The sequence below is a fragment of the Scyliorhinus torazame genome, chromosome 10, assembly GCF_047496885.1.
Source record: "Scyliorhinus torazame isolate Kashiwa2021f chromosome 10, sScyTor2.1, whole genome shotgun sequence".
Classification (NCBI taxonomy): Eukaryota; Metazoa; Chordata; class Chondrichthyes; order Carcharhiniformes; family Scyliorhinidae; genus Scyliorhinus; species Scyliorhinus torazame.
Genome location: NC_092716.1, coordinates 61,894,965 through 61,919,697, shown reverse-complemented (window position 1 = coordinate 61,919,697; position 24,733 = coordinate 61,894,965). Strand labels below are relative to the sequence as shown.

The 24,733-nt window shown below is 45.0% G+C and overlaps 1 protein-coding gene across 3 annotated transcripts in view; it reads right to left on the bottom strand.

Annotated features, from left to right (window-relative positions):
* Positions 1 to 24,733, bottom strand: part of phkb (phosphorylase kinase, beta) — a 447,849-nt gene that overhangs the window by 237,260 nt on the left and 185,856 nt on the right. For all 3 annotated transcript variants that reach the window (XM_072518193.1, XM_072518192.1, XM_072518194.1), the window contains 3 exons: positions 22,116 to 22,179; positions 8,194 to 8,289; positions 1,778 to 1,975 (listed from right to left, as the gene is read on the bottom strand). In XM_072518193.1, coding sequence (XP_072374294.1) covers positions 1,778 to 1,975; positions 8,194 to 8,289; positions 22,116 to 22,179 — 358 coding nt within the window. The remainder of the gene's footprint in view (positions 1 to 1,777; positions 1,976 to 8,193; positions 8,290 to 22,115; positions 22,180 to 24,733) is intronic.

The following is a 24,733-nucleotide window of genomic DNA, read 5'->3' as shown; positions in this document are numbered from 1 at the left end:
GGGGCAAGATTCAAACATGAGGTTTATAAGATTATTACGTTTCAAGACAATGCCCTTAATTTATTAATTTAGGGTAAAATGAAGGGCATAATGTGACCTGTGCTGAAGCCTGCCCATCACGGGTCTGGGTGAGGGGATTGTTGAAAATTAAAGTAAGGTCCAGGTTGTTTTGCTGGGAAGGAGGTGCAAGGTGTTCACACTTGGAGACAACAGAAATTTTATCTCTTCTTCCAGTGGTTAGACTGGTGATCTTCAAAGTCCCAGGAAGATGTGGAGAATATCAGCTTGTAAACAATTCTGTTTTAAACCATCCAAGATAAATAAAAGTAGGGTATAAAGAATAGCTGCATTTCTACATGGATACACAGTCCAAGTTATTCACACTGCAATGGAGCTGGACTGAATAGCTGATCAGCATTTTTACATGGATAGAAGGTCCATGTTATTCACACTACAATGGTGATGGACTATGAAAGGGTAGGGTTTCTAAGATATCCCTGAAATTCATAGACGCATGTGGTCTGCCAGGCTCCAGGTGAGAGGGAGCAGCTGGAGGCTGAAAGTCTCTATGATTCATCGTGCAGGAAAACAGGTAGGAGCTCGCACTTGGGTTATAAAGCCCAAATCCATGAGGATTTGAAATGAGGCTGAAAGATTTGGTTAGATTATGTAAGAGGAACAACCTCCAGGAAAAACAGCTGTCACTATTAATGACAGTTCTGAGTTAAATGTTACCAGACTGGGAAAGGAAAGGAATGGAAAGGAAAGGATGGGAAATGAGCCTGCAGGTGCCAAGAATCACTTTGGACTGGGTCCAAAAAGATTTAGTGACTGCTTAAGGGACAATGTAAGATACACCTATGTTTTAAGACTTTTACTGTAACAAACTGACTAAAACCACCATGAATAACCACGATTTTGTAGGAAACCTATACCTTAAACTGCAGAACAGAACTTTCCCGTTTTACTTTTAATACAATCGAAATCCCACTTCATATTTTTCTAAAATGCAGGTCACGTTTGGGCAAACGTTTGACCATTGCAATAAATGTTTTTGAAACTTAGAATGAGCAACAGGAAACAATCAGCTGATTCACCATAGTTTAAGCATGTTCCTTATCCCAGCTGCATAATAAAAGAAAATAAAGACCTATATAATGCTTTTCATGACCATCGGATGTCTCAAAGCGCTTTATAGCCAATTACATACTTTTGAAGTATTGTCACTGTTGAAAAGATAAATATAAATAAACACCAAATAAAGGGAACTCTTTTTATAGGTTACATAGAACATACAGTGCAGAATGAGGCCATTCAGCCAATCGAGTCTGCACCGATCCACTTAAGCCCTCACTTCCACCCTATCCCCGTAACCCATAACCCCATCTAACCTTTTTGGTCACTAAGGGAAATTTATCAAGGCCAATCCACCTAACCTGTACATCTTTGGACTGTGGGAGGAAACCCACGCAGACACGGGGAGAACGTGCAAACTCCACACAAACAGTGACCCAGTGGGGAAATCGAACCTGGGACCCTGGCGCTGTGAAGCAACAGTGCTATCCACTTGTGCTACCGTGCTGCCCATGTTGAAAATTAAGTGAGAAAATTACATTTTTGCTCTCTCATTTTTTAAATCAACCAAATGTATCAAAGACCAAACCAGAGACAAAGGCTTTCCCTGCACGCCCCTAAAAAAACATGGACAACACATATTTTCCAAATTATTATTAGGATATATCGGGAAAATTATGATATAGTGATCTGCCCGAAGTACCTTGATTTCTGCTGGTTTATAGTAACGCCGTGAATGGTCTTCCAATCCTGTTCTGTATCCGTCTCGTAAGAAGCGTTTCAATCCATATTTTCCTTTCAGTTTACGAACAACTTTGTCAAGAGTTTGATCAAACAAGGCATCATCATCCACTGCAAATGCAGGGTAACTTATACAAGGCAGTAGAGCAGCATCTGTATTCTGGAAAATATATTGCAAATTGCAAATGTGATTAATCATTTTGTTGTGATTGCCCAGCAACAAAATATTGCATATGATTCAAATTGACACATGATATATTAAATAATGGCCATCAATTCTACACAATTATTTATTTAAATCACAAACTAGACTTTTGCAAAGCCACACTTAAGCAGCCATAATGCATGGATCACACTAGAGAGGCGAAATTGTCTACTCTTGCTCCTAGTTCTAATGTTATGTTCTAAGAAAGAACTATTCTGTTGAATTCCACCTTCCAGCTCTTGGTCTGTAGAGCCCTAGGTAACAGGACCTCAAGCACAAATGCTGTTCTTGATTAATAAGGGGATTTTGTGATTAATAAGGGGATTAGGGGTTATGGGAGGGAAGGCAGGAGAATGGACATGAGGAACATATCATCCATGATCGAATGGCAGAGTAGACCCGATGGGCTGATTGACCTAATTCTGCTCCTATATCTTATGGTCTTATGAAGTAAACAAGAATACCTAGGGAACAGTGAACAGAAAGGAGTTCTGTATAAAATGTTAATTTGAGATTACACTGTACGAATGAGAACTTAAAGTTCTAAAATTACTGGGTGGCGCAGTGGTTAGCACTGCTGCCTCACAGCGCCGAGGTCCCAGGTTTGATCCTGGCCCTGGGTCACTGTCCGTGTGGAGTTTGCACATTCTCCCCGTGTCTGCATGGGTCTCACCCCCACAGCCCAAAAGATGTGCAAGGTAGGTGGATTGGCCATGCTAAATTGCCCCTTAATTGGAAAAAAATAATTGGATACTCTAAATTTTTTAAAAAAGTTATGAAATTATATTTATGTTGCGAAATGCTATGGGCGCAATCGATCGGCCATGCTGCGACCGAAAAGCAGTGTGACCAGTAACTGTTGGGAGACCCCGCTCCCGGGATCTACCCGGTTCATCACCCGTTCGCAAAATCTATCGCGATCTCGAGAGACATCACGATGTCAAGCCCGCCCATTGTAGGATCACTTTGTGGCAAATCTACATATTAGAGCGAGACAGCTAGTCTCACGCTAATATGCAGTTGCCTGAGGTAACAAAGGCGTTGGGATCCCTCCCTTTCGCATTGGAAATTTCAAGCGAGTGCTGTTCAGTACTGGTCTCTGCAAACAGGGACCAGACAGAATGGCAAATGTGGGGGTCTCCAGGGGATCAGAGGCCCTCAGGTGCATGCCCTCTGGGCAGGGTGGTACCCTGGCACTACTGGTGCCAGCCTGTCACTGCTAAGGTGCCCAGGTGGCACTGCCAGCTGGAAGGGGCACTTCCAGGGTTCCAGGCTGGCATTTTGTGCGTGGCGGTGATTGGGCCTAGGGGTGCCTGTGGACATGAGATGGGGTGCAGAGGGGTGAGGACCCCTGTATAGGTGAGTTAGGGCTTTGGGAGGGTTTGGGTGTCACATCCAGGGAGGGTCACATCCGGGGATCAAGAGATCATGCATTGAGGAGTTCTGGCGAGTGGGGCTCCTCATTGCAGGAAATAGGACTAAGTGCTGCCTTGGTCCCACGTTCCCCGCTGAGGCCCTGTATCTAACTGGAGTCGCATCAGATAGCATTGTGTTGCTGGCCGCTGCATGCACCGGGAAACATGCGGCTAAATGCGTTCACTATGGGGTTTAGTTCACATTTGGTTCAATCGTGCCCTACATAAATGTCAGTCAATTGGACCCTAGAATGGGAAATTAAACACTGAATTTTAAAGCCCAATATTTACGTTGTTTCTCCAATTTTCAACAATTTTGTACCTTGCCCAATTCACCATTATTTAAGTATAAACCTGGATATAAAGTGCCAGCACATATTTTGACTACTGGTAGCTTAGGTTAAGCCAGATTTAGTCCTCAGCTGCCATCTGCACTTGTTCACAGGGATAAACTCTAGCTTACTGTAACATAGTAAAAAGTAAAAATTGCGAGGCAATTTTAGCCTCCTCTCTGCTTCCTTGAGTGGGATCAATAAAGTCGAACTGGAAATTAAACCTGGAACCTTTCCAGTGTGAAGCCATTATGGAAATCAGAAATTATAATGTAATGTTGCATTTAGGGAATGACAGAAAGAAAACAAGAGCATATAAAAGTGGGGGAAATTCTCTGCCTCCCGGCACCACATATGCAAAACGAGATGGGGCAGAGAATTGGACATCCGGCCAAAATCGAGATCCGCGCCCAGCACTATTCGGGCACCGCTCCATCCTCGCTGGTGGCGATAACAACGTTTGTGCCCCATGCCAGCATGTGATTAAATGTGATTAGCCGGTTGGAAAAAGTATGCTCTGCCCTTCCGCAATGCTCTGTTCCTCACAGGCAGAAGTATTGTGGGCATGAATTACTACAAGTATTTACAAATGTGGACTGGGTGCCATGGCTGTGGAGGGAGAGCGGGAGGAGGAACAAAATACTGAAAATTTGTTTAAAACTCTTGGGCTTAAATGCTCAGCTCGAGGGCAGTAGTGACTTGGTGCCAAGTCTGTGGACTTGGAGTATCCTCCTCAAAATCGAGGTGGCCTGGCACAGTCCACCGTTGCTGTAATCTGTCTTTTAAATGCACCCCTTTGGTGCTACTTAAAGGCTCCTGGTCCCTGACACTGCTGAGGGCTGCCTGTGTCCTTTAAATGCTCAGAAGGCCTCTGGTTATCTGAGAGCTCACCCAGGCCATCCCGCTGGACACCCTCATATCCCAGCAGCATCATCATGGGCCAAGCTCAGTCAGGGGCCCACGAGGTTTTGACACTCCTCAGAAGCGCTGCCCCATTGCAGAGGAAGGAGGGTGTCAGTAGAGCTCACCCTAACCAGGGGACACCTGCACCGCGGCCTTTGGGACACTCCCTGGTTCTCTGCTCCTCTCAGGGCAGATGACTCAAAGTGACCCCCCCCCCACCCCTCTGGATCATCAGCTGGGGTCTCCTCCTGGTGAGACTGGCAGCGCTGACTGCCTCTGCCACCACCTCCCAAGCAGTGTTCTGGAGAGCAGCCAACGCTGGGGATGGAGCTGTGGGTCCACCTCGGCAGGTATTCTCTGAGCCACCTTTGTGGCAACACTGAGTACATGGTAAGTGGAACGCTTAAAAACAGATCCAGCTGCCAGGCTCTTTGGCGCTAACTCCGGCCCTAGTGGTTAGGACACCTGCTGGGCCGGGAATTGCTCAGAATTCACGCCGACAGTGTGCCGGCCCATTTGCATGTCCTGAGTTGCTGCCATGACCATGCCGTAAAATTCCATCCCTGGTCGTTAAAGGACTTGGCAAAATATTGTTTCATACGTATGAAGGAAAATTGTGCTCTGCATTATAAAAGTGGAATGACACAAATGACAGGGTTATCAACAGTATGTAACAAAGGCAATAAAGGGCCTATAGTTGAATGGTTTTATATACTCCAGCCATATTGATGTTTGGGCAGGATACCAGAGAAGACAGCTACAGAAACCTAAAGGTCCCAGATTCAATCTCACAGGCGCCGGAATGTGGCGACTATGGGCTTTTCACAGTAACTTCATTTGAAGCCTACTTGTGAGAATAAACGATTTTCATTTCATCTTATTTTCATGTATTGAGAGGAGATTTGATAGAGGTGTTCAAAATCGCGAGCAGTCTTGATAGTGTAGATTGTAATAAACTGTTTCATAAGCAGAAGAGTGAAGAAGCAGAGGACACTGATTTAGGGCGATTGGCAAAAGAACCACGGCAATCTGAGGAAAATATTTTTTCTGCAGTGAGTGGATAAGATCTAGAATTCACTGTTATACTCCAAAATGTCCGTTGATGAAGTTTAATGCTGCCAACAATCATCACTCATGATCATGAAAGAAGCAGAGGCCTTCTATCATAACCACACCCCAGTTTCTGTATCTTTTTAAAAGTTCTCAATTGAAACACCTATTACTGACCTCCATCTATATTTAATGACACACTGACCTCCACCTGTATTTAATTAAACACAATTGATATACAATGAATATGCACTGTTTGTGAGTGTGGTGGTGGCAAAGTTGACTGTGGATTTCAAAAGAGAGCTGGATCTGAAGAGAAAAAAATTGCAGGCCCACAGGAAAAGGGCAGGAAAGTGGGACAAGCTTGATTGCTCCTGCAGAGAATCAGCTTATACACGTTGGAATGAATGGCTTCCATGTACTGCAACCATTCTATTATTTTCTGATATCCTCCATATCTAATAATGGTGCTACTACTTCTGATGTGATCTAAATGCCAGTTTAATCTCTATCAGTTATTCTGTGATACCTATACTCTTTTCAACCACTAGTGAAATTTCACTTCAAAGTTTCAAAGCTCTGTGGATTTATAACATCAGCTTCATAGCCTCTCACCAATTTCACATAATATGGCCATAATGTGAAAGCAAAATACTGCAGATGTTGGAAATCTAAAATGAAAACAGAAATTGCTGCAAAAACCTAGCAGGTCTGGCATCATATATGGCGAGAGAAACGCAGTTAGCGTTTTGAGTCCGTATACAGATGCCGCCAGACCTACGAGGTTTATCCAGCATTTTCTGTTTTTATTGGCCATACCACACTGTGAGTTCAGTCATTGTTCATTACCTTGTATGGAAACACTAACTAACATCTAACTGAAAGGTCCAATCACTATAATCAACATTTACTTCTGTAAGAAAGTGCTCTCTATGCTTCGCAAACTATTTTCCAGTGTGGCTGCATTTTAATTTCAGGACATTAACGCTACTCCAGCCGTAAAGAAATACAAAACAGCAATAAAGCAACATAGTAACATTATATAATTTTTACATTTTGTGTATTATAAATCAGCATATAGTACCATCATATACATATGAAAATCTGTTTTTAACATTAGTAGAAATGTACTTATGTTACTTTCAGGCAAGATCTTCATATTCCCCAATGACAGAAGACTCAATGAAGGCTCTCTCATTTTGCTTCCTGGCCCAGGATGACTGCAAATGTGTCCTGTTCACTTTTACAACTATAAAGATGTGTGGTCTGAAACCCAGGGAGCAAGCCTGATGTGGGGCGCAGTATCGGAGATGAGGGAGCTCGTGAGCAGATCCACTGTTTCTGCGGTCCCCGAAGGAGAAGTGAACGAATCGTCAAGATCTTGTAATGTATAAAAGAACTACTGGGAGAAATTAGGAAGTTAAAGGGGAACTGGATTTATCCTCTTAAGTCTTGACAAGCTGCAAGGTTAACTCTGTAGTGCTAGCTTTGTTGTTTCTTTATACACAGTAATGTTCACTTTTGTTTAAAAACATGAAATCTTGTGGCGTAGTTCTTTTGGATGATCACTGGTTGTTCGAATTTCTTTTTAACAGTTAACAGTCTCTCTGGGGATAAAAGCCAAAACTGCCAAAAGAATACAGATGAAGAACCTCCTGCCATGTTAAAAATAAAGAATCAGGAATCGGAGTCTTCCCATCTTCTTCCCAGACCTACCCGCTGTACTATTAAAAATATTCAAACAATTACATTTTTTAAACACGTCTTTTATTTCTGAGGTTCCAACCTCTGTATGTAACTTGTACTGTTCAGAGAAAACAGTGCAACAATCGTAAAAGAAAACTTCCCAAAAACAGAAAAATATACCCAAACTGATAGCTTCATTAATTGAGATCATTTTATCGTTGTCACACTTGAAATCATCTAAATCAGGCGCTTTCATTTGTTAAACCTCTCCAATCCAAATGTTCAGAGCACTACACCATCTTTTATAACACTGTTAAGTTATTCAAACCCATTCTTAATCACTAAGATGAATGTTCCCAGAGATTTTGAAGGAACTTACATAGAAATAATAATGTTGCTGTTAAAATAAGCAAGCTCATTAGAAATAAAAAGCCTGCTGAGGTTTGCATTTTGAGAGCAGAAAACCGTTGAAAATTTAACACTGAGAATAAGCATGAATGCACAACATCAAAGAAACATCTTGCAGCAGTGAGAATGCAGAGTTTTCTTATGCAGCTCAAGGTTAATCAATCAACTTTTAGTACATCCATTACTTTGCTGAAATTCTAATTGCTCATTGACAGGAACCAGCAATAGCCAATACTTAATGATCAAAACGTTCTAACAGTGGATACATAAATCAGTACTTTTTCCAAACCAATAGAGCTTTCCAAATTTAGAAAAAATCGATAGCTGTGTACAAGCATGTACCTATTTTTTTGTAAGGATATTCCAATTGTCTACTTACATGCGACCTTGATTCTCGTGGAAGCAGTGAACACAGTGTTTGTCTGTTCCGATTGTGGGCATCAAAATCAACAAAAATGACTGACCAGGAACATCCCTGTAAATAAGGGTTAACAGATTTACATCGGATTTTATACATACCTATAAACATGTACACACATACGGGAAGTAATTTTTGGTATTATATTCAAAATGCTCAGACAACAACCAGCATTTACACAGAACCTTTAGCAGAGTTAAAACATCCCAAGGCATTTCCCAGAAGCAATCAGGAGAAACAGTGACATTAACAATTTTACAGTTGACAACGCTCAGTTGTTCTTTACAATAAGGGCTTTGAAATTGTGATGTCTGATCTAGATCAATCCTAAAATCTATACACCATGTGAATGGAGAGTGAAAAAGGGAGAGGAGCAATTCTGATCCCTACTATCATAGGGAAGAGATATGAAAAATGATTGATAAGCTGGGGATCTTAGCATTGAAAAAATACATCTCAACAGAAATCTTACAGAGGTACATGGTATGTAGCAGGACACAAGAAATAAACCCAATACTTACAGGTTTATACAAGCAGAAGCAGAGGTTTAAAATTGTAAAAGGTTAAATGTAAGACTGTCACTTTTCTATAAACAGAAAAAGGGCAACTGCTGGTATTTGTTGCAAGAATATTTGAAGTCAAGATATTGGCCTCATTTAAGAAAAGCAAATTTATCACATTCAAGGAATGTGACCGTTGCTGACTAGGCCATCATTAATTGTCTATCCCTAATTGCCCTGAGAAGGTTGTGGTGATCTGCCTCTTGAACCACTACAGACCAGGTGGTGTAGTTACACTCACAGTGCTGTTAGGGAGGGAGTTCCAAGATTTTGATCCGGCGACAGTCAAGAGAAGCTGATGTATTTCCAAGTCAGGAAGGTGCATGGCACAGAGGAAGGTGGTGTTCCCATGCACCTGCTGTCCTTATCCTTCTAGGTGATAGAGGTCGTGGGTTTGAAAGGTGCTGTCAAAGGAGACTTGGTGAGTGACTCCCGTGCATCTTGTATATGGCATACTGCTGCCAGTATGCATGGTGGTAGAAAGAGTGACTGTTAAAGGTGGTGGATGGGGTGTTAATAAAGAAGGCTGCTTTGTTCGATTTGGTGTCAAGCTTCTTCAGCATTGTTGGAGCTGCACTCATTCAGGGAAGTCCTGACTTGTCTCTTGTAGATGCTCTTGTAGCCACATTATTCATATGGCTTTTCCAGTTTATTTTCTGGTCAATGGAGCCCCCAGGGTGTTGATAGTGGGACATTCAGCACTAATAATACCCTATTGAATGTCAAGGGGAGATGGTTAGAATCTCTCGTGTTGGCGACGGTCACTACCAGACACTTGTGTGCCATGAATGCTGTTATTTTTTCACTCGGTCAGGGGATGTAGGCATCGCTGGCTAGGCCAACATTTATTGCCCATCCCTAATTGTCCTTGAACTGAGTACTAAGCCATTTCAGAGGGAGTTTAGAGTCAACCACATTGCTGTGGGTCTGGAGTCACATGTGGTGAGCCAGATAGGTTTTTATGACAATCAACACTGGCTTCATGGTCATCATGAGACATTTTTTATTCCAGATTTTTATTGAAATCAAATTTCACCATCTACTGTGTTGGGATTCGAACCAGGGTCGATCGAACCAGAGTATTACCCTGGCTCTCTGGATTACTAGTGCAGTGACACTACCACCAGGCCACAGTCTCTCTTATTGCCATTTATCAGTCCAAGCCTGAATATTGTCCGGGTCTTGTTGCATTTGGGCACATATCCGTTAGTATCTGAAAGTTATGAATAGTACTGAACATGGTTAATTTGTGAACATCCCCACTCTGCCCTTAAGATTGAAGGAAGGTCATTGATGAAGCAGATGAAGAAGTTGGGCCTAGGACAGTACCCTGAGAAACTCATGCAGTGATGTCCTGGGACTGAGCTGATTGCCCGCCAACAACCAAAACAATCCTCCTTTCTGCTACGTATGACTCCAACCAGTGGAGCTTTCTCCACATGATTCCCATTTGCACCAGTTTTTCTTGGGCTTCATGATGCCACACTAAGTCAAATGTGGCCTCGATATCAAGGGCAGCCATTCTCACCTCACCTCTTGAGTGGCCCTTGTAGAGCCCAACTGAGCCTCAGTGAGCAGATTATTGCTGAATAAGTGCCGCTTGACAGAACTGTCAGCTGCACCTTTCAGCACTTTACCTGGTCAGAAACATAACTGAAGATTATGAAGATTGAGAAATTGATGGATACAACATTTGATGAAGTTTGTGGGTTCAGTGTCTTTGGGAACTCAGAAATATAATTACAGGCCAGGGTTGATTAATGCAGATATGAATGAAAGGATTATTTTGTTAAACTTTCAATGTATTGGAGCAAAGGGTAATTTCACAAAGATTTATCTTTTTCATGTATTATCTTATTATTCACTTTTAACAGTGGGTTGAACAGGTCTGGGAGATTTCATGTGTTGCATATTGTACATCGTTAGGGCGGCATGGTAGCACAGTGGTTAGCACTGTTGCTTCACAGCTTCAGGGTCCCAGGTCCGATTACCTGCTGGGGCACTGTCTGTGCGGAGTCTGCACGTTCTCCCCATGTTTGCATGGGTTTCCTCCGGATGCTCCGGTTTCCTCCCACAATCCAAAGATATGCAGGTTAGGTGGATTGGCCATGCTAAATTGCCCTTAGTGTCCAAAAAGATTAAGTGGGCTTACTAGGTTACAGGAATAAGGTGTGGGCTTAAGTAGGGTCCTCTTTCTGTGAGCTTTAATGTGTTTTCTTCCTTAAATTGCCATGTGTGTGGCGTTAAATATCCCACAATGAAGATTATGAGTTAGATTCCACAACATTGTGGGCTGAAGGGCCTGTGCTGTACTGTTCTATGTTCTATTCCAGCGCAAATCACAATTCAAATGTATTTTAAAGAAACAGTTTTTGTTTTCCTGGGTTTGAAACAAACCAGTCTTTGTGCAATCCTCTAGCAGACTACCAGGGAGTTAACTATTTTTGATTGAAGCTTGAACAGTTAAGACTGATGAATTAATCCATTCCACCTCGAGCACAATGGACACTTGTGCTTCAGAGATGTTTGGCAAAGTTAAAGAAGGTAGCTCAACAACACTGCTGTTTGAATCTGGGAAATGCAGGCACAAATAAGTTAGTTACCTTTGAGAAAATAAAACAATGTTTAAGGGAAAGAAGCAAAACATGTTCATGCCTGGAATCAAATAGGAATGTTTGATTTCTGTTTCAAATACATTATGAGGATACTTTATTTGACTGTAAAGTCTCTCCACACAAACTGAATAAGATAGGATGGTAACTATTCCAAAGGGAAGTGCCTGGAGGTGAAGCTCCTGGGCCACTGGAAGATAGGATAAGAAGTAGAGTTGTGTAGACAGCTTAAGGAATTGAGGGCCGGGGTGAGACAGCAGCAGTTGGTAGCGGACCAGGACACGCAAGTGAGGTGGAGTGGTTCCCCAGGATATGCCAAAGCAGAGGATAAGGTAATGGTTAAGGGGGCACCAGAATTATCTGGATCTACCTGGCAATGGCAAGGACCTTACTGGATGATGATGACTAATGACATGTGTATGTGCATTGGTCTCAGATGAAAATTCATATCTCACAGTCTGTTTCTGCCAGCAGAGAAGCAACCAACAGCTTGCTCAACCACTGAGTTTTGGGCAAATCCTCAGAGCAATGGCAATTGGAGGACAGCAGCAGCAGTAATCACACTGTTAATAATAAGAGCATCATGGGAGGTGCCCACCATGAACACCAATAAAGCCACCTGTTTGCATCCATGACAGCATGTGAAGCTACCTCAAGGAGGGAATAAAGAATGGATAAGGAAATGTAGCAATGGGATTTCTAACAGAAGTCACTGCCAGTAGTCATGTTATTCAGGTTATATTATTAAATAGGGAAAACAGAATGACTTGGGTAACATTGCCCCGACCTTTTACACTAATGACACGGCTAAAAATGTGGACATAAAAGGAGTGTACAATACCAGGTTGTGCGTAGGGGCAATTCTTTTTTTAAAAATATTTTCATTTGGGTATTTGCAAGTTTTTATAATAATAACAGCGACATAAACGTGGTACATTAAACATTTCCACCCCCATTCACAATCTTCACACACCCCAACCATAAAACAATAACCTCCCCCCCCCCACCCCGCCTTGGAATTCTGCTTCTGCTGACATTTTAATTTTCCCCGAGAAAGTCAACGAACGGCTGCCACCTCCGGGAGAACCCTAACATTGACCCTCTTAAGGCGAACTTTATTTTCTCTAGACTGAGAAACCCAGCCGTGTCACTAACCCAGGTCTCTACACTCAGGGGCTTCGAGTCCCTCCGCATTAATAAGATCCGTCTCCGGGCTACCAGGGCGGCAAGGCCAAGACGTCGGCCTCTTTCGCCCCCTGAACTCACGGCTCTTCAGAAACTCCAAAGATCGCCACCTCCGGACTCGGCACCACCCGTGTTTTGAGTACCATGGACACTGTCTTAGCGAAACCCTGCCAAAACCTTCTAAGCTTCAGGCATGCCCAAAACATGTGGACATGATTTGCTGGGCTTCCCCCACACCTCGCACACCTGTCCTCTACCCCAAAAAACTTGCTCATCCGGGCCCCATCATGTGTGCCTGGTGGACTACCTTGAATTGTATCAGGCTAAGCCTGGCACATGGATGAGGATGTATTAACCCTGCTTAGGGCATCCGCCCACAGACCCGCCTCTATCTCTCCTCCGAGCTCGGCTTCCCACTTGCCCTTAAGCTCCTCCACCTGAGTTTCCTCCGATTCCAAAGGTTCCTGGTAAATATCTGATACCTTCCCCTCTCCCACCCAGGTAGCGTAGGAGCAATTCTATTATCTGTGTCAATCATTATGGTCAAATGGACTAATTTTCCCCCATTTGTCTGGGAACCTGGAGTAGAAGGGTAATACTGTGAAGAGTACTGTATAGATCTTATTAATAAATTTGGCTGGAGCAATACGCGGTGTTCTAATTTGTCAACTTGCAGTATCAGAACCCACCACGCCATCACCCCAATGGGATAATTAGAGGTGGGACACCCAAAGCGATATTACATGATGTTATAATGGTTATGTTGAAGGCGATCTACAATTTCACCAACTTCATCTTGACTTTGTTGGCTGATTGGGCAAAAGATGATTGGGCAAAAGATACGTTCCAGTGTTTATGCCTGCTAGGAAGCAAATGAGAGCACAGGAGGGATGTCATTCACAGCGCAGGGAATTAGCTCCACAAGATCAGGGAGAAGATATGCTGGAGGGATTAAATGTCATTAATATGGCTGAGGCACAGTCTAGTGGGAACACCTGCAGCCTGGTTATAGTTTTGCTTATTAGTATTTTATAGTTACACAGTCTTTGCATGGGAAAAATACCCTGCAAAAGCAGGCTATGTCTCGCAAGTATGCTTGTGAATAAAAGTCTGTTGAGTGATTTCAATCTTTTACCACAACACCCTGGCACCAAATTATAGCTGATTCAAAGCATTTTTCACAACATAATCCCTCCTTGACCACATTTCATATATTTGTGTATCTTTGAAAAATGAAGGACCTCTAATACCAATTTACAATCTGATGTGTAGGCACCATCCATTGCTGACATGCAAATTTATTGATTCCTTCTTGTACGGTGAAGGATTTTGAGCTCAGTTCTGGATTCCCAAAGCCTTGCCCCATCAATTTGTTAGCGGAATATTTCATGGCCATAACTAATCTCGCAGCTTGAAATCACCCTTTATGCTTTTAACATTAGGAGCCTGGGAAATCCATTTTAGTTTATTTTGCCTTGGCTACAGAATTTTGAACATATGATTTTGGGCTGCATATGCAACAGATTTGAAAAGAAATGTTTGTCCAACTAAAATACACTCATATCTTTTTCTCATAGCCTGAGAAATCCAATAATGAAAGTAAATTATTTGTGTAAATAGGTTCGATAATAAAGATGATCAAACCACATATTCCAAATTTATTTACATCAACATTTTCATGCAAAATCATTTTGGTTACAGTGAATGTTTGTGCTTAGCAACTCCATATCACTGAATCAGGTTTCAGTCAAAGTGATGTTGAAGTTAATTTTGAAATGGGTTTGCTGTTAAGGACTGAATGATAAGCACATGCACGAATGGAATTGCGCAAGATGACATTTAATGTGCTTGTGCCTGCATACTCAGTGGTATGAGTCTGACTTTATGCTGATAAAATAACATGTCTTTTATATATCATTTAGCTGAAACATGAGACTTGTACAAGTGAAATTTAGGTGGCAGCTCTAACAAATAAACAAGCTTTTAAAATCATTGAAATTATAATACTATCAGTTTCTCACTCCATTAAAGTAAATTAACAGTAATAACATTCTTACTTCATCCAGGTGTTTCTGTTATGGGTCAGGGTTTAGAAACTCCAAAGTATATTATGGAGTTCACCTGACCTATAACTTTTTGTTGAATTTGTCGAGGATGAGCACAAGAGCCTGCACTTGAGGCGTGATTCAACAGTCTTCCTAGACACTTTAATCAAAATCAGCTTTATTCTAAGAATTTAGTTACATTTATATAAACACACAGCAAGAATTTTTATCAATTACAAATATGAAGATATCCCACAGCTACAGTAATCTATGTATAACACTTAATTAATTCCCCTTTAACTGTTCCAATTCAAAAACAAAATCCCATAAACCAAAAACCTCTTTTCAAGGGCATGACCCAACACTCTGCATTCTCACTTAAGTAAGACTGGCTTTTCCTGAGATTCTGACCCGTCTCACCAGCGGAAAGCAAACAGAATCTTAAAAGCCACCACCAAGGTGATTTTTACTGGAACAGATATTTAAAATGAAAGTAGAGAGTAACAGGCCAAAACACTTCTTTCTCCTGTCTGAGTCCACAGCATTCAAATGTGAAAGCAAAACCAAAAACAGCTTACACAGCCACAGCCCCGCTTCACCCACACAATGACATCACTGAAGCCATGTGATAAGACAAAAACCTTTCTTAAAAGGACACTCACATGACACTTCTACAACCTCTAAAAGTCAGTCCAAGAAGAACACCTCACGGTCATTATTGCTATGATTAAGGTAGGTGTGTGTGGTGGTGTCTTAATCTCCACCAACCTCTTAGGCAAGTTCACTAAAAGAGGTAACTAACTTTGATCGAAGCCTGGAGGATTCACGAGTTACATCAGAATCAAATGTTCAGCATTTTGCAATTACTTTCTCTGAAGCTGATCCTTTACTGTAGGCCCAGAACTTCCCATGCTCCTGCGACCCTCACTTTAGTGGTGAACATCTCAGCGTTCACTGCTAATGGGATTGTAAGATCTGGGCCATTACGTTGCGGAAAATGTTTTGAATCCAACATAATTTGGTGTCAGGCAAGAGCTGTAATAATATGTCACAGAGTTATGGGTAGAGGCAATGAGGTGGGGCTCATTGTCAGCGTGTGTGAGGGCTACTCACACAACCATGAATATGTGGATAAGGAACAGGATAGAGTTAAGGACAGAACCGTGCAGTAACTCTAGATGTGAACACGTAAGACATGATGAGGAGTTATGAATTCAGTTCACAGATACACAAATTATGAGTTCTTCCTTTTGTTTCGTGCCATCTGTTCATTTGCAGTTATTCTCCTCATACAAAACTGTATTTGAATGCACAATAACATAACGGTCATGAAACATACCCAGGCTTCTGCTTTATTGAGTCGGCACAGACTCCATTCCTTCATCAAAAATAACATGAATTAACGCACTCTATTACATTACATATAAACCAGGCAAATATATAATTTAATACTCCAGTTCTACCATGAATGCTCTTGCTGGTTTGAAGATATATATTTACAAATCTGCAAATTAACCATTGCAAGGTTTATAAATGCTGTCATATAATTCTTTAAATATTCAGGATGAAAACTACCCTGATGTGTTCAAACAAATGAGTTATATCTTTTTTTAAAAATATATTTTATTCAAAATTTTCGGCCAAACAAAATCATACAAAGGTTTTCCTTTTTACAACAATAAAACAATATAAATAACAGTGACCGTTTTTTAACAAATAGATAAATAGTATATAAACTAAATGGCAACTGCCATAGCAAAAATAATAACTCTCCCAAATAATAAAATCAAACAATCCAGTATACATAACCAAGTACAAATATCTATACAAAAACACTCCCGAGGACCCACCTGAGCCCCCCCCCCCCGCACAACCCCCCCCCCCCCCGCCACCACCACCCCCCCGCCCCCCCCCCCCCCCCCCCCCGCCGCCCCGCCCCCCCCCCCCCCCCCCCTGGGTTGCTGCTGCTGCCTTCCCATTTCCTTGATCGTTCTGCGAGGTAGTTAATGAACGGTTGCCACTGCCTGGTGAAGCCCTGAGCCGAACCCCTTAGTACGAACTTTATCCGTTCTAGTTTTATAAACCATGCCATGTCGTTTATCCAGGTCTCCACGCCCGGGGGTTTGGCTTCCTTCCACATAAGCAATATCCTTCGCCGGGCTACTAGGGACGCAAAGGCTAAAACATCAGCCTCTCTCGCCTCCTGCACTCCCGGCTCTTCTGCAACCCCAAATATAGCCAACCCCCAGCTTGGCTCGACCCAGACCCCCACCACCTTCGAAAGCACATTCGCCACCGCCACCCAGAACCCCTGCAGTGCCGGGCATGACCAAAACATGTGGGTGTGGTTTGCTGTGCTCCTCGAGCATCTCCCACACCTATCCTCTACCCCGAAAAATTTACTGATCCTTGCTTCGGTCATATGCGCCCTGTGCAAAACCTTGAATTGTATCAGGCTAAGCCTGGCGCACGAGGACGAAGAGTTTACCCTACGTAGGACATCTGCCCACAGCCCCTCTTCAATCTCTTCCCCCAGCTCTTCTTCCCATTTTCCCTTCAGCTCATCCACCATGATCTCCCCCTCGTCTCTCATTTCCCTGTATATATCCGACACCCTACCATCCCCCACCCATGTCCCCGAGATCACTCTATCCTGAATCTCCTGCGTCGGGAGCTGCGGGAATTCCCTCACCTGTTGCCTCGCAAAAGCCCTCAGTTGCATGTACCGAAATGCATTCCCTTGGGGCAACCCATATTTTTCTGTCAGCGCTCCCAGACTCGCAAACGTCCCCTCTAAGAACAGATCCCTCAGTTGCACAATTCCAGCTCTCTGCCAAGCTCTAAATCCCCCATCTATTCTCCCCGGGACAAACCCATGATTATTTCTTATCGGGGACCGCACAGAGGCTCCCGTCATTCCCCTATGCCGTCTCCACTGCCCCCAAATTTTCAGTGTTGCCTCCACCACTGGACTTGTGGTGTATTTCTTCGGGGAGAAAGGCAACAGCGCCGTCGCCAGTGCTTGTAGGCTGGTTCCTTTGCAGGACGCCATCTCCAATCTCTTCCACGCCGCTCCCTCCCCTTCTCCCATCCACTTACACACCATTGAGATATTGGCGGCCCAATAGTACTCACTTAAGTTCGGTAGTGCCAGTCCCCCCCTATCCCTGCTACGCTGCAAAAAACCCCTCCTCACTCTCGGGGTCTTCCCAGCCCACACAAAACCCATGATGCTCTTTTCAATCCTTTTAAAAAAAGCCTTCGTGATCACCACCGGGAGGCACTGAAACACAAAAAGGAATCTCGGGAGGACTACCATTTTGACTGCCTGCACCCTACCTACCAGTGACAGGGGCACCATGTCCCATCTCTTAACATCCTCCTCCATCTATTCCACCAATCGTGTTAGATTAAGCCTATGTAAGGTTCCCCAACTCCTGGCTATCTGAATCCCTAAGTACCGGAAATCTCTTGCTACATTCTTCAGCGGTAGAGCATCTATTCCCCTGCTCTGCTCCCCCAAATGCACCACAAACAACTCACTCTTCCCCATATTCAATTTATATCCCGAGAATTCCCCAAACTCCCTGAGTGTCCGCATTATCTCTGGCATCCCCTCCACCGGGTCCGCAACATACAGCAATAAGTCATCTGCATACAATGATACCCGGTGTTCTTCTCCTCCCCTGAGTACTCCTCTCCACTTCCTGGAGCCCCTCAGTGCTATAGCCAGGGGCTCAATTGCTAATGCAAACAGTAACGGAGACAGGGGACACCCCTGCCTCGTCCCTCTATAAAGACGGAAGTAGTCAGACCTCTGCCTGTTCGTGACCACACTTGCCACCGGGGCCCTATACAGCAGTTGTACCCATTCAATAAACCCTTCTCCAAAGCCAAATCTCCTCAACACTCCCCACAGATAATCCCACTCCACTCTGTCGAATGCTTTCTCGGCGTCCGCCGCCACCACTATCTCCGCCTCCCCCTCTGGCGGGGGCATCATCATCACCCCTAGCAGCCTCCGTATGTTTGTGTTCAGCTGTCTCCCCTTAACAAACCCAGATTGATCCTCGTGGACCACCCCTGGGACACAATCCTCGTCGCCATCACCTTGGCCAGGAGCTTAGCATCTATATTCAAAAGGGAAATGGGCCTGTAGGACCCACACTGCAGCGGGTCTTTTTCCTTCTTCAAAAGTAGCGATATCGACGCCTCCGACAAAGTCGGGGGCAACTTCCCCCTTTCCCTGGCCTCATTAAAGGTTCTCGTCAAGAGTGGGGCCAGTTGGTCCATATATTTCCTATAAAATTCCACCGGGAACCCATCCGGTCCCGGGGCCTTCCCCGCCTGCATGCTCCCAATCCCCTTTACCACCTCCTCCATCTCAATCTGTTCTCCCAGCCCCGCCCTCTCCTGCTCCTCCACCTTCGGGAATTCCAGCTGATCCAGGAAACACATCATTCCCTCCTTCCCTTCCGGGGGCTGAGCCTTATATAACCTCTCATAGAATGCCTTGAACACCCCGTTTACTCTTTCCGCTCCCCGTTCCATCTCTCCCTCCTCGTCTCTCACCCCACCTATCTCCCTCGCCGCTCCTCTCTTCCTCAATTGGTGGGCCAGTAGCCGACTCGCCTTCTCTCCATACTCATACTGTACACCCTGTGCCCTCCTCCACTGTGCCTCTGCCTTACCCGTGGTCAGCAGGTCAAATTCCACATGTAACCTTTGTCTTTCCCTGTACAGTCCCTCCTCCGGTGCCTCTGCATATTGCCTGTCCACCCTCAGAAGTTCTCTCAACAATCGCTCCCTTTCTTTACCCTCTTGCTTCCCTTTATGTGCCCTTATGGATATCAGTTCCCCTCTGACCACTGCCTTCAACGCCTCCCAGACCATTCCCACCTGAACCTCTCCATTGTCATGAAGCTCCGAGTACCTTTCGATGCACCACCTCACCCTTAAACATACCCCCTCATCCACCAATAAGCCCATATCCATTCTCCAGAGTGGGTGCTGTTCTTTTTCCTCTCCTACCTCCAGATCTACCCAATGTGGAGCGTGGTCCGAAATGGCTATGGCCGTATACTCCGTCCCTGTCACCTTCGGAATCAGTGCCCTTCCCAAGACAAAAAAATCTATCCGTGAATATACCTTGTGAACATGGGAGAAAAATGAGAACTCCTTACTCCTAGGCCTAATAAATCTCCAGGGGTCTACTCCTCCCATCAGCTCCATGAAGTCCTTGAGCACCCTGGCCGCTGCCGGCCTCCTCCCGATCCTGGACCTCGACCGGTCCAGCCCTGGATAAAGCACCGTATTGAAGTCTCCCCCCATTACCAACTTTCCCGCCTCCAGGTCCGGGATACGCCCCAACATAATCCTCATAAAGTTTGCATCATCCCAGTTCGGGGCATATACGTTCACCAGAACCACCGCCTCCCCTTGCAATCTGCCACTCACTATCACATATCTACCCCCACTATCCCCCAACATGGTCTTTGCCTCAAACAGTACCCGTTTCCCCACTAGGATAGCCACCCCCCCTATTCTTCGCATCTAAACCCGAATGAAACACCTACCCCACCCATCCTTTATGTAGTCTGACCTGGTCTATCAGTTTCAAGTGCGTCTCCTGCAACATAACCACATCTGCCTTTAATTTCTTTAGGTGTGCGAGTACCCGTGCCCTTTTAATCAGCCCGTTCAGCCCTCTCACGTTCCACATGATCAGCCGGGTTGGGGGGCTCTTTTACCCCCCCCCCACCGCCCTTGTCAACTAGCCAGCTCCTCACCCGGTTCCCACGTACCTGTATATCCCACCGACGGTGCCCCCCCCGTCTCGACCACCCCGTCCCATAACAGCTCCCCCTTCTCCTTGGCAGCAGCAACCCAGTTAACTCGCCCCCCCTCTCCGCTAGATCCCCCTCTAGCGTAGTTGCACCCCCCATGTTGCTCCCAGAAGTCAGCGAACTCTGGCTGACCTCGGCTTCCCCCTTTGCCCTTGGCCCCTCACTGTGCGAGGCCCCCTCCTTCCTGCGTCCCTGTTCCTGCCACAATTATCATAACGCGGGAGCAAAGCCCGCGTTTCCCACTCGGCCCCGCCCCTAATGGCGCATTTCCCTTCTCCTTCCCCTTTCCTTCCCACCGCCGTCCACAGTTCCTCATGCTCCCCCCTCCCCCCAACGAGGGGAAGAGAGAAAAGTTACAGGTTCGAAGGATTAACAAATTGAAAAAAATCATCCCCCCCCCCCCTTCCCCTTCCTCGTCCCACATAATCACCCCACCACTTTATCCCAGAAACTCTTTCTCTCGCCACACTATTCAAGCTTCTCGTCCACAATGAATGTCCACGCCTCCTCTGCCGTTTCAAAGTAGTGGTGCTTCCCTTGGTGTGTGACCCACAGTCTCGCCGGTTGCAACATTCCAAACTGAACCTTCTTTTTGTGAAGCACCGCCTTAGCCCGATTGAAACTTGCCCTCCTTCTCGCCACCTCCGCACTCCAATCCTGGTATACGCGGATCACCGCGTTCTCCCACCGACAGCTCCGAGTTTTCTTCGCCCATCTGAGGACCGTCTCTCTGTCGTTCTAGCGGAGAAACCTCACCACTATAGCTCGAGGTATTTCTCCAGCCTTTGGTCTTCGCGCCAGAACTCGATAAGCACCCTCCACCTCCAAGGGGCCCGTCGGGGCCTCCGATCCCATTAGCGAGTGAAGCATCGTGCTTACATATGCCCCGACGTCCGCCCCCTCTGCGCCTTCGGGAAGACCCAGGACTCTTGAGTTCTTCCTCCTCGAATTATTCTCCAGTGCTTCCAACCTCTCCACACACCTTTTGTGCTGTGCCTCGTGAGTCACTGTCTTCACCACCAGGCCCTGCATTTCATCTTCGTTTTCAGCAGCCTTTGCCTTCACGACCCGAAGCTCCAGCTCCTGGGTCCTCTGCTCCTCCTTTAGCCCTTCAATCGCCTGTAATATCGGGGCCAACAGCTCCTTCTTCAACTCCTTCTTCAGCTCTTCCACACAGCGCCGCAGGAACTCTTGTTGCTCTGAGCCCCATAACAAACGGCCGCCTTCCGACGCCATCTTGCTTCGAGCTTCCCTTCCTTGCCGCTGCTCCAGAGGATCTTCTGCAATCCGGCCGCTATCCTCTCCTTTTTCCATGTGTATCTGGGGGGATTCCCTTCTAGTTTACCGCACAGTAATTCTGGCCGTTTAAATTGCCGTTGGGGCTCCTAATAAGAGCCCAAAGGTCCGTTCCAACGGGAGGTGCCGAAACGTGCGATTCAGCTGGCCATCGCCGCACCCGGAAGTCAGTTGTATCTTTTTGCAAGTTATTTAAAGTGAATTCATTTTCTTCCTTAAAGACCATGAAATACTATGGACAGCATGGTGGCGCAGGGCTAACCCACTGCGCCACCGTGCTGCCCAACAGCTACCAATTCTGATGTGGAAACAAAAATAAATAAACATAATTCAAAATACCTGATTGCCAAAGAGATTAAAGCCGTTGATTGCTTCCAGTGCAGCTTTGGCCATTCCAACTGAACTATTAGAGAAAGAGGCATGTTTGAAATCTCAGTACATGCAAAAATCAATAAAATAAGCATTTGGAAGCAAACATTTCTGTGTACACTGGCATATGGTAGGTGTTTCTGCGAATATGGCAAATAAAAATGCATTTCAAATTGTTGAACATGAATCATCATGTTCTTAAAGCAATATTCAATTTGAACTTAACACAGGCATAAGATATTAATTAGAAACAAACAAACCAAATAGTTGCAAATATGTTGTATTTGATTTGTTTTGTGCAATATTATACAACAAAATAAAGAAGTGCATAAATAAGTAGAAAGATTGGACAATTCGCTCTTAATGAAACAACTATGGTGGCCACATCACATCCCAAAAAACATTGTTGGCTTTCAAGTGAAATTTGCCTAAATCGAGTTTTGAAAGCAATTTCCATAAACCAGCAGGGAGGGACAGGTTTTATACTTGCGGAAATAGGAAATTAGTCGCTAAAATTAAAAAAGTTCCAAACATTCTTGATTTAGGATTACTGCTAAATACTGCTTATATTTAAACATTTCCATTAGATTCTCCTTCCTCATTAATTTAATTTTTTGTTTAACCAGTTGTACTGAGGGAAACCCAAAATTTATGAAAAAGAGGATAACAGAAATTCTTTGGGTGATTAAATATGGAAAATGATAAAATCTGTGGCAAGATTTCTGTGAACATGATCAGCCAGGCAACAATTGGCCAACTACTTACCCACGTTTAACATAAGTATAAATGCCATTGGACAATGCAAATACATTACGAATGCAACAGTTTTACTGTTAATTACAAAAGATACTTAATTTAATTATGTATTTTTGATGCAGTTAAATTAAAAGGATTATTTTTTACTCCTTGGGAGAATATTATGGATTGCATCAAACATTAATTAATGGGAAATGCATCTTTAAATATATCTATGATTTTTTTCACAAAGCAATTCCCGTCATAGAATCATAAAATGCCTACAGTGCTGAAATGGACCATTTAGCTCATCAAGTCTGCACCGACCCTCCAAAAGAACACTTTACCTCGGCCCACTCCGCCACAACCCAACCTGCACATCTTTGGACCATAAGGGCAATTATAGCATGGACAATCAACCTAACTTGCACATCTTTGGACTGTGCGAGGAAACCAGAGCGCCTGGAGGAAAGCCACGCAGACACGGCGAGAACATGCAAACTCCACTCAGACAGCCACCCAGGATCGGAATCGAACCTGGGACCTCGGCGCCATGAGACTACAGTGTTAACCACTGAGCCACCATGCTGCCCTCCCCCTCTCGCAATATTTAACGGCCATGTTGCCTCACCAATGAGGCAATGATTGGCGTTGCGAGTCAACAGTGCTAACCACTATGCCACCGTGGTGCTAAAGTTTTAAACTTTAAAGTTCTAAAGTTCTGAACTAAAAGTTCCTCTCAACCTATGAAGTCTCATCTTCTACCATAGCCTCCGTTAAACTTCCGCCTATAGATGACATATTGAAATTCAGAGGGTGTGATTCAAGGAAAATATCTAAGTGTGGTAGTGAGTGGGAATTGCCACGAGCTTCCTGGCGCTCGGCCCAGCGAGGCCGGAAATGCAATTCAACGTTAATTGGTCCACCTAACGAGGCCTCACAGGCTTCCTGCCGCAAATAACGGCTCGCCAGCTGATTCGCTGGGACTGCACTCACCAGCCACCCGCTGACAAGGTCAAGCAGCACTTAAACTGCACTTGCTCAGCCAACACCAGCCTTTTACAACAATGGCTCTGAGGAGACCAGCCCCAAGATTCGGGGACGCCGACCTGGGGAGGCTCCTGGACGCGGTGGAGGCCAGGAGGGATGTCCTGTTCCCCGGAGGGTCCTGGAAGGTGAGCCACAAGGCAGCCAGTGCTGCGTACGATGAGTTGGCCGTTAGTTTGAACAGCATGAGCAAGAGGACTGACCAGCAGTGCAGGAAGAATATCAACGACCGACACCAGGCAGCACGAGTGAGTAGACATCAACTCCCCCATGGGAGGATCCACCCCCCAACTCTCCATGTAACGCCCAACCACCTTCCCCCTCCAACCCCCCCTTCATATCCCTTTTCCCACCACTGTGAACCATGCGTGTGGCTAACAATGCCCTCTCTGTGTCTCCTCAGGACAAGTCCTCCCACAGTTGGCGGGAGAAGGGCCCAGGCTGGCGGAGGGGTGCCAGACATAAGAATCATCACCCACTTCGAGGAACAGGCCCTGGAGGTGACTGGACTGACCCAGAACAAATCGGTCAGCCATGCGGAGGCTGGTGGACACCGCAGAGGTGAGGAACCACCGGGCTTCACTCGGAGGACCTGTCTAACACGAGTTGTTATTGCCTTATTGACTGACCCATCCCTCCCACTGACCACAGGTCCATCAGCCGACGGAGCCGGCCCATCCTAGGTGGCCCCCTCTCCTGACTCCGAGGATCTCTGAAGATCCCACTTTGGTCACGGCACAGCTATCATCCCCACTGCCCACCAGCGCAGATACACACACCTTGGTGGGAAATGCTAGTAGACAGGC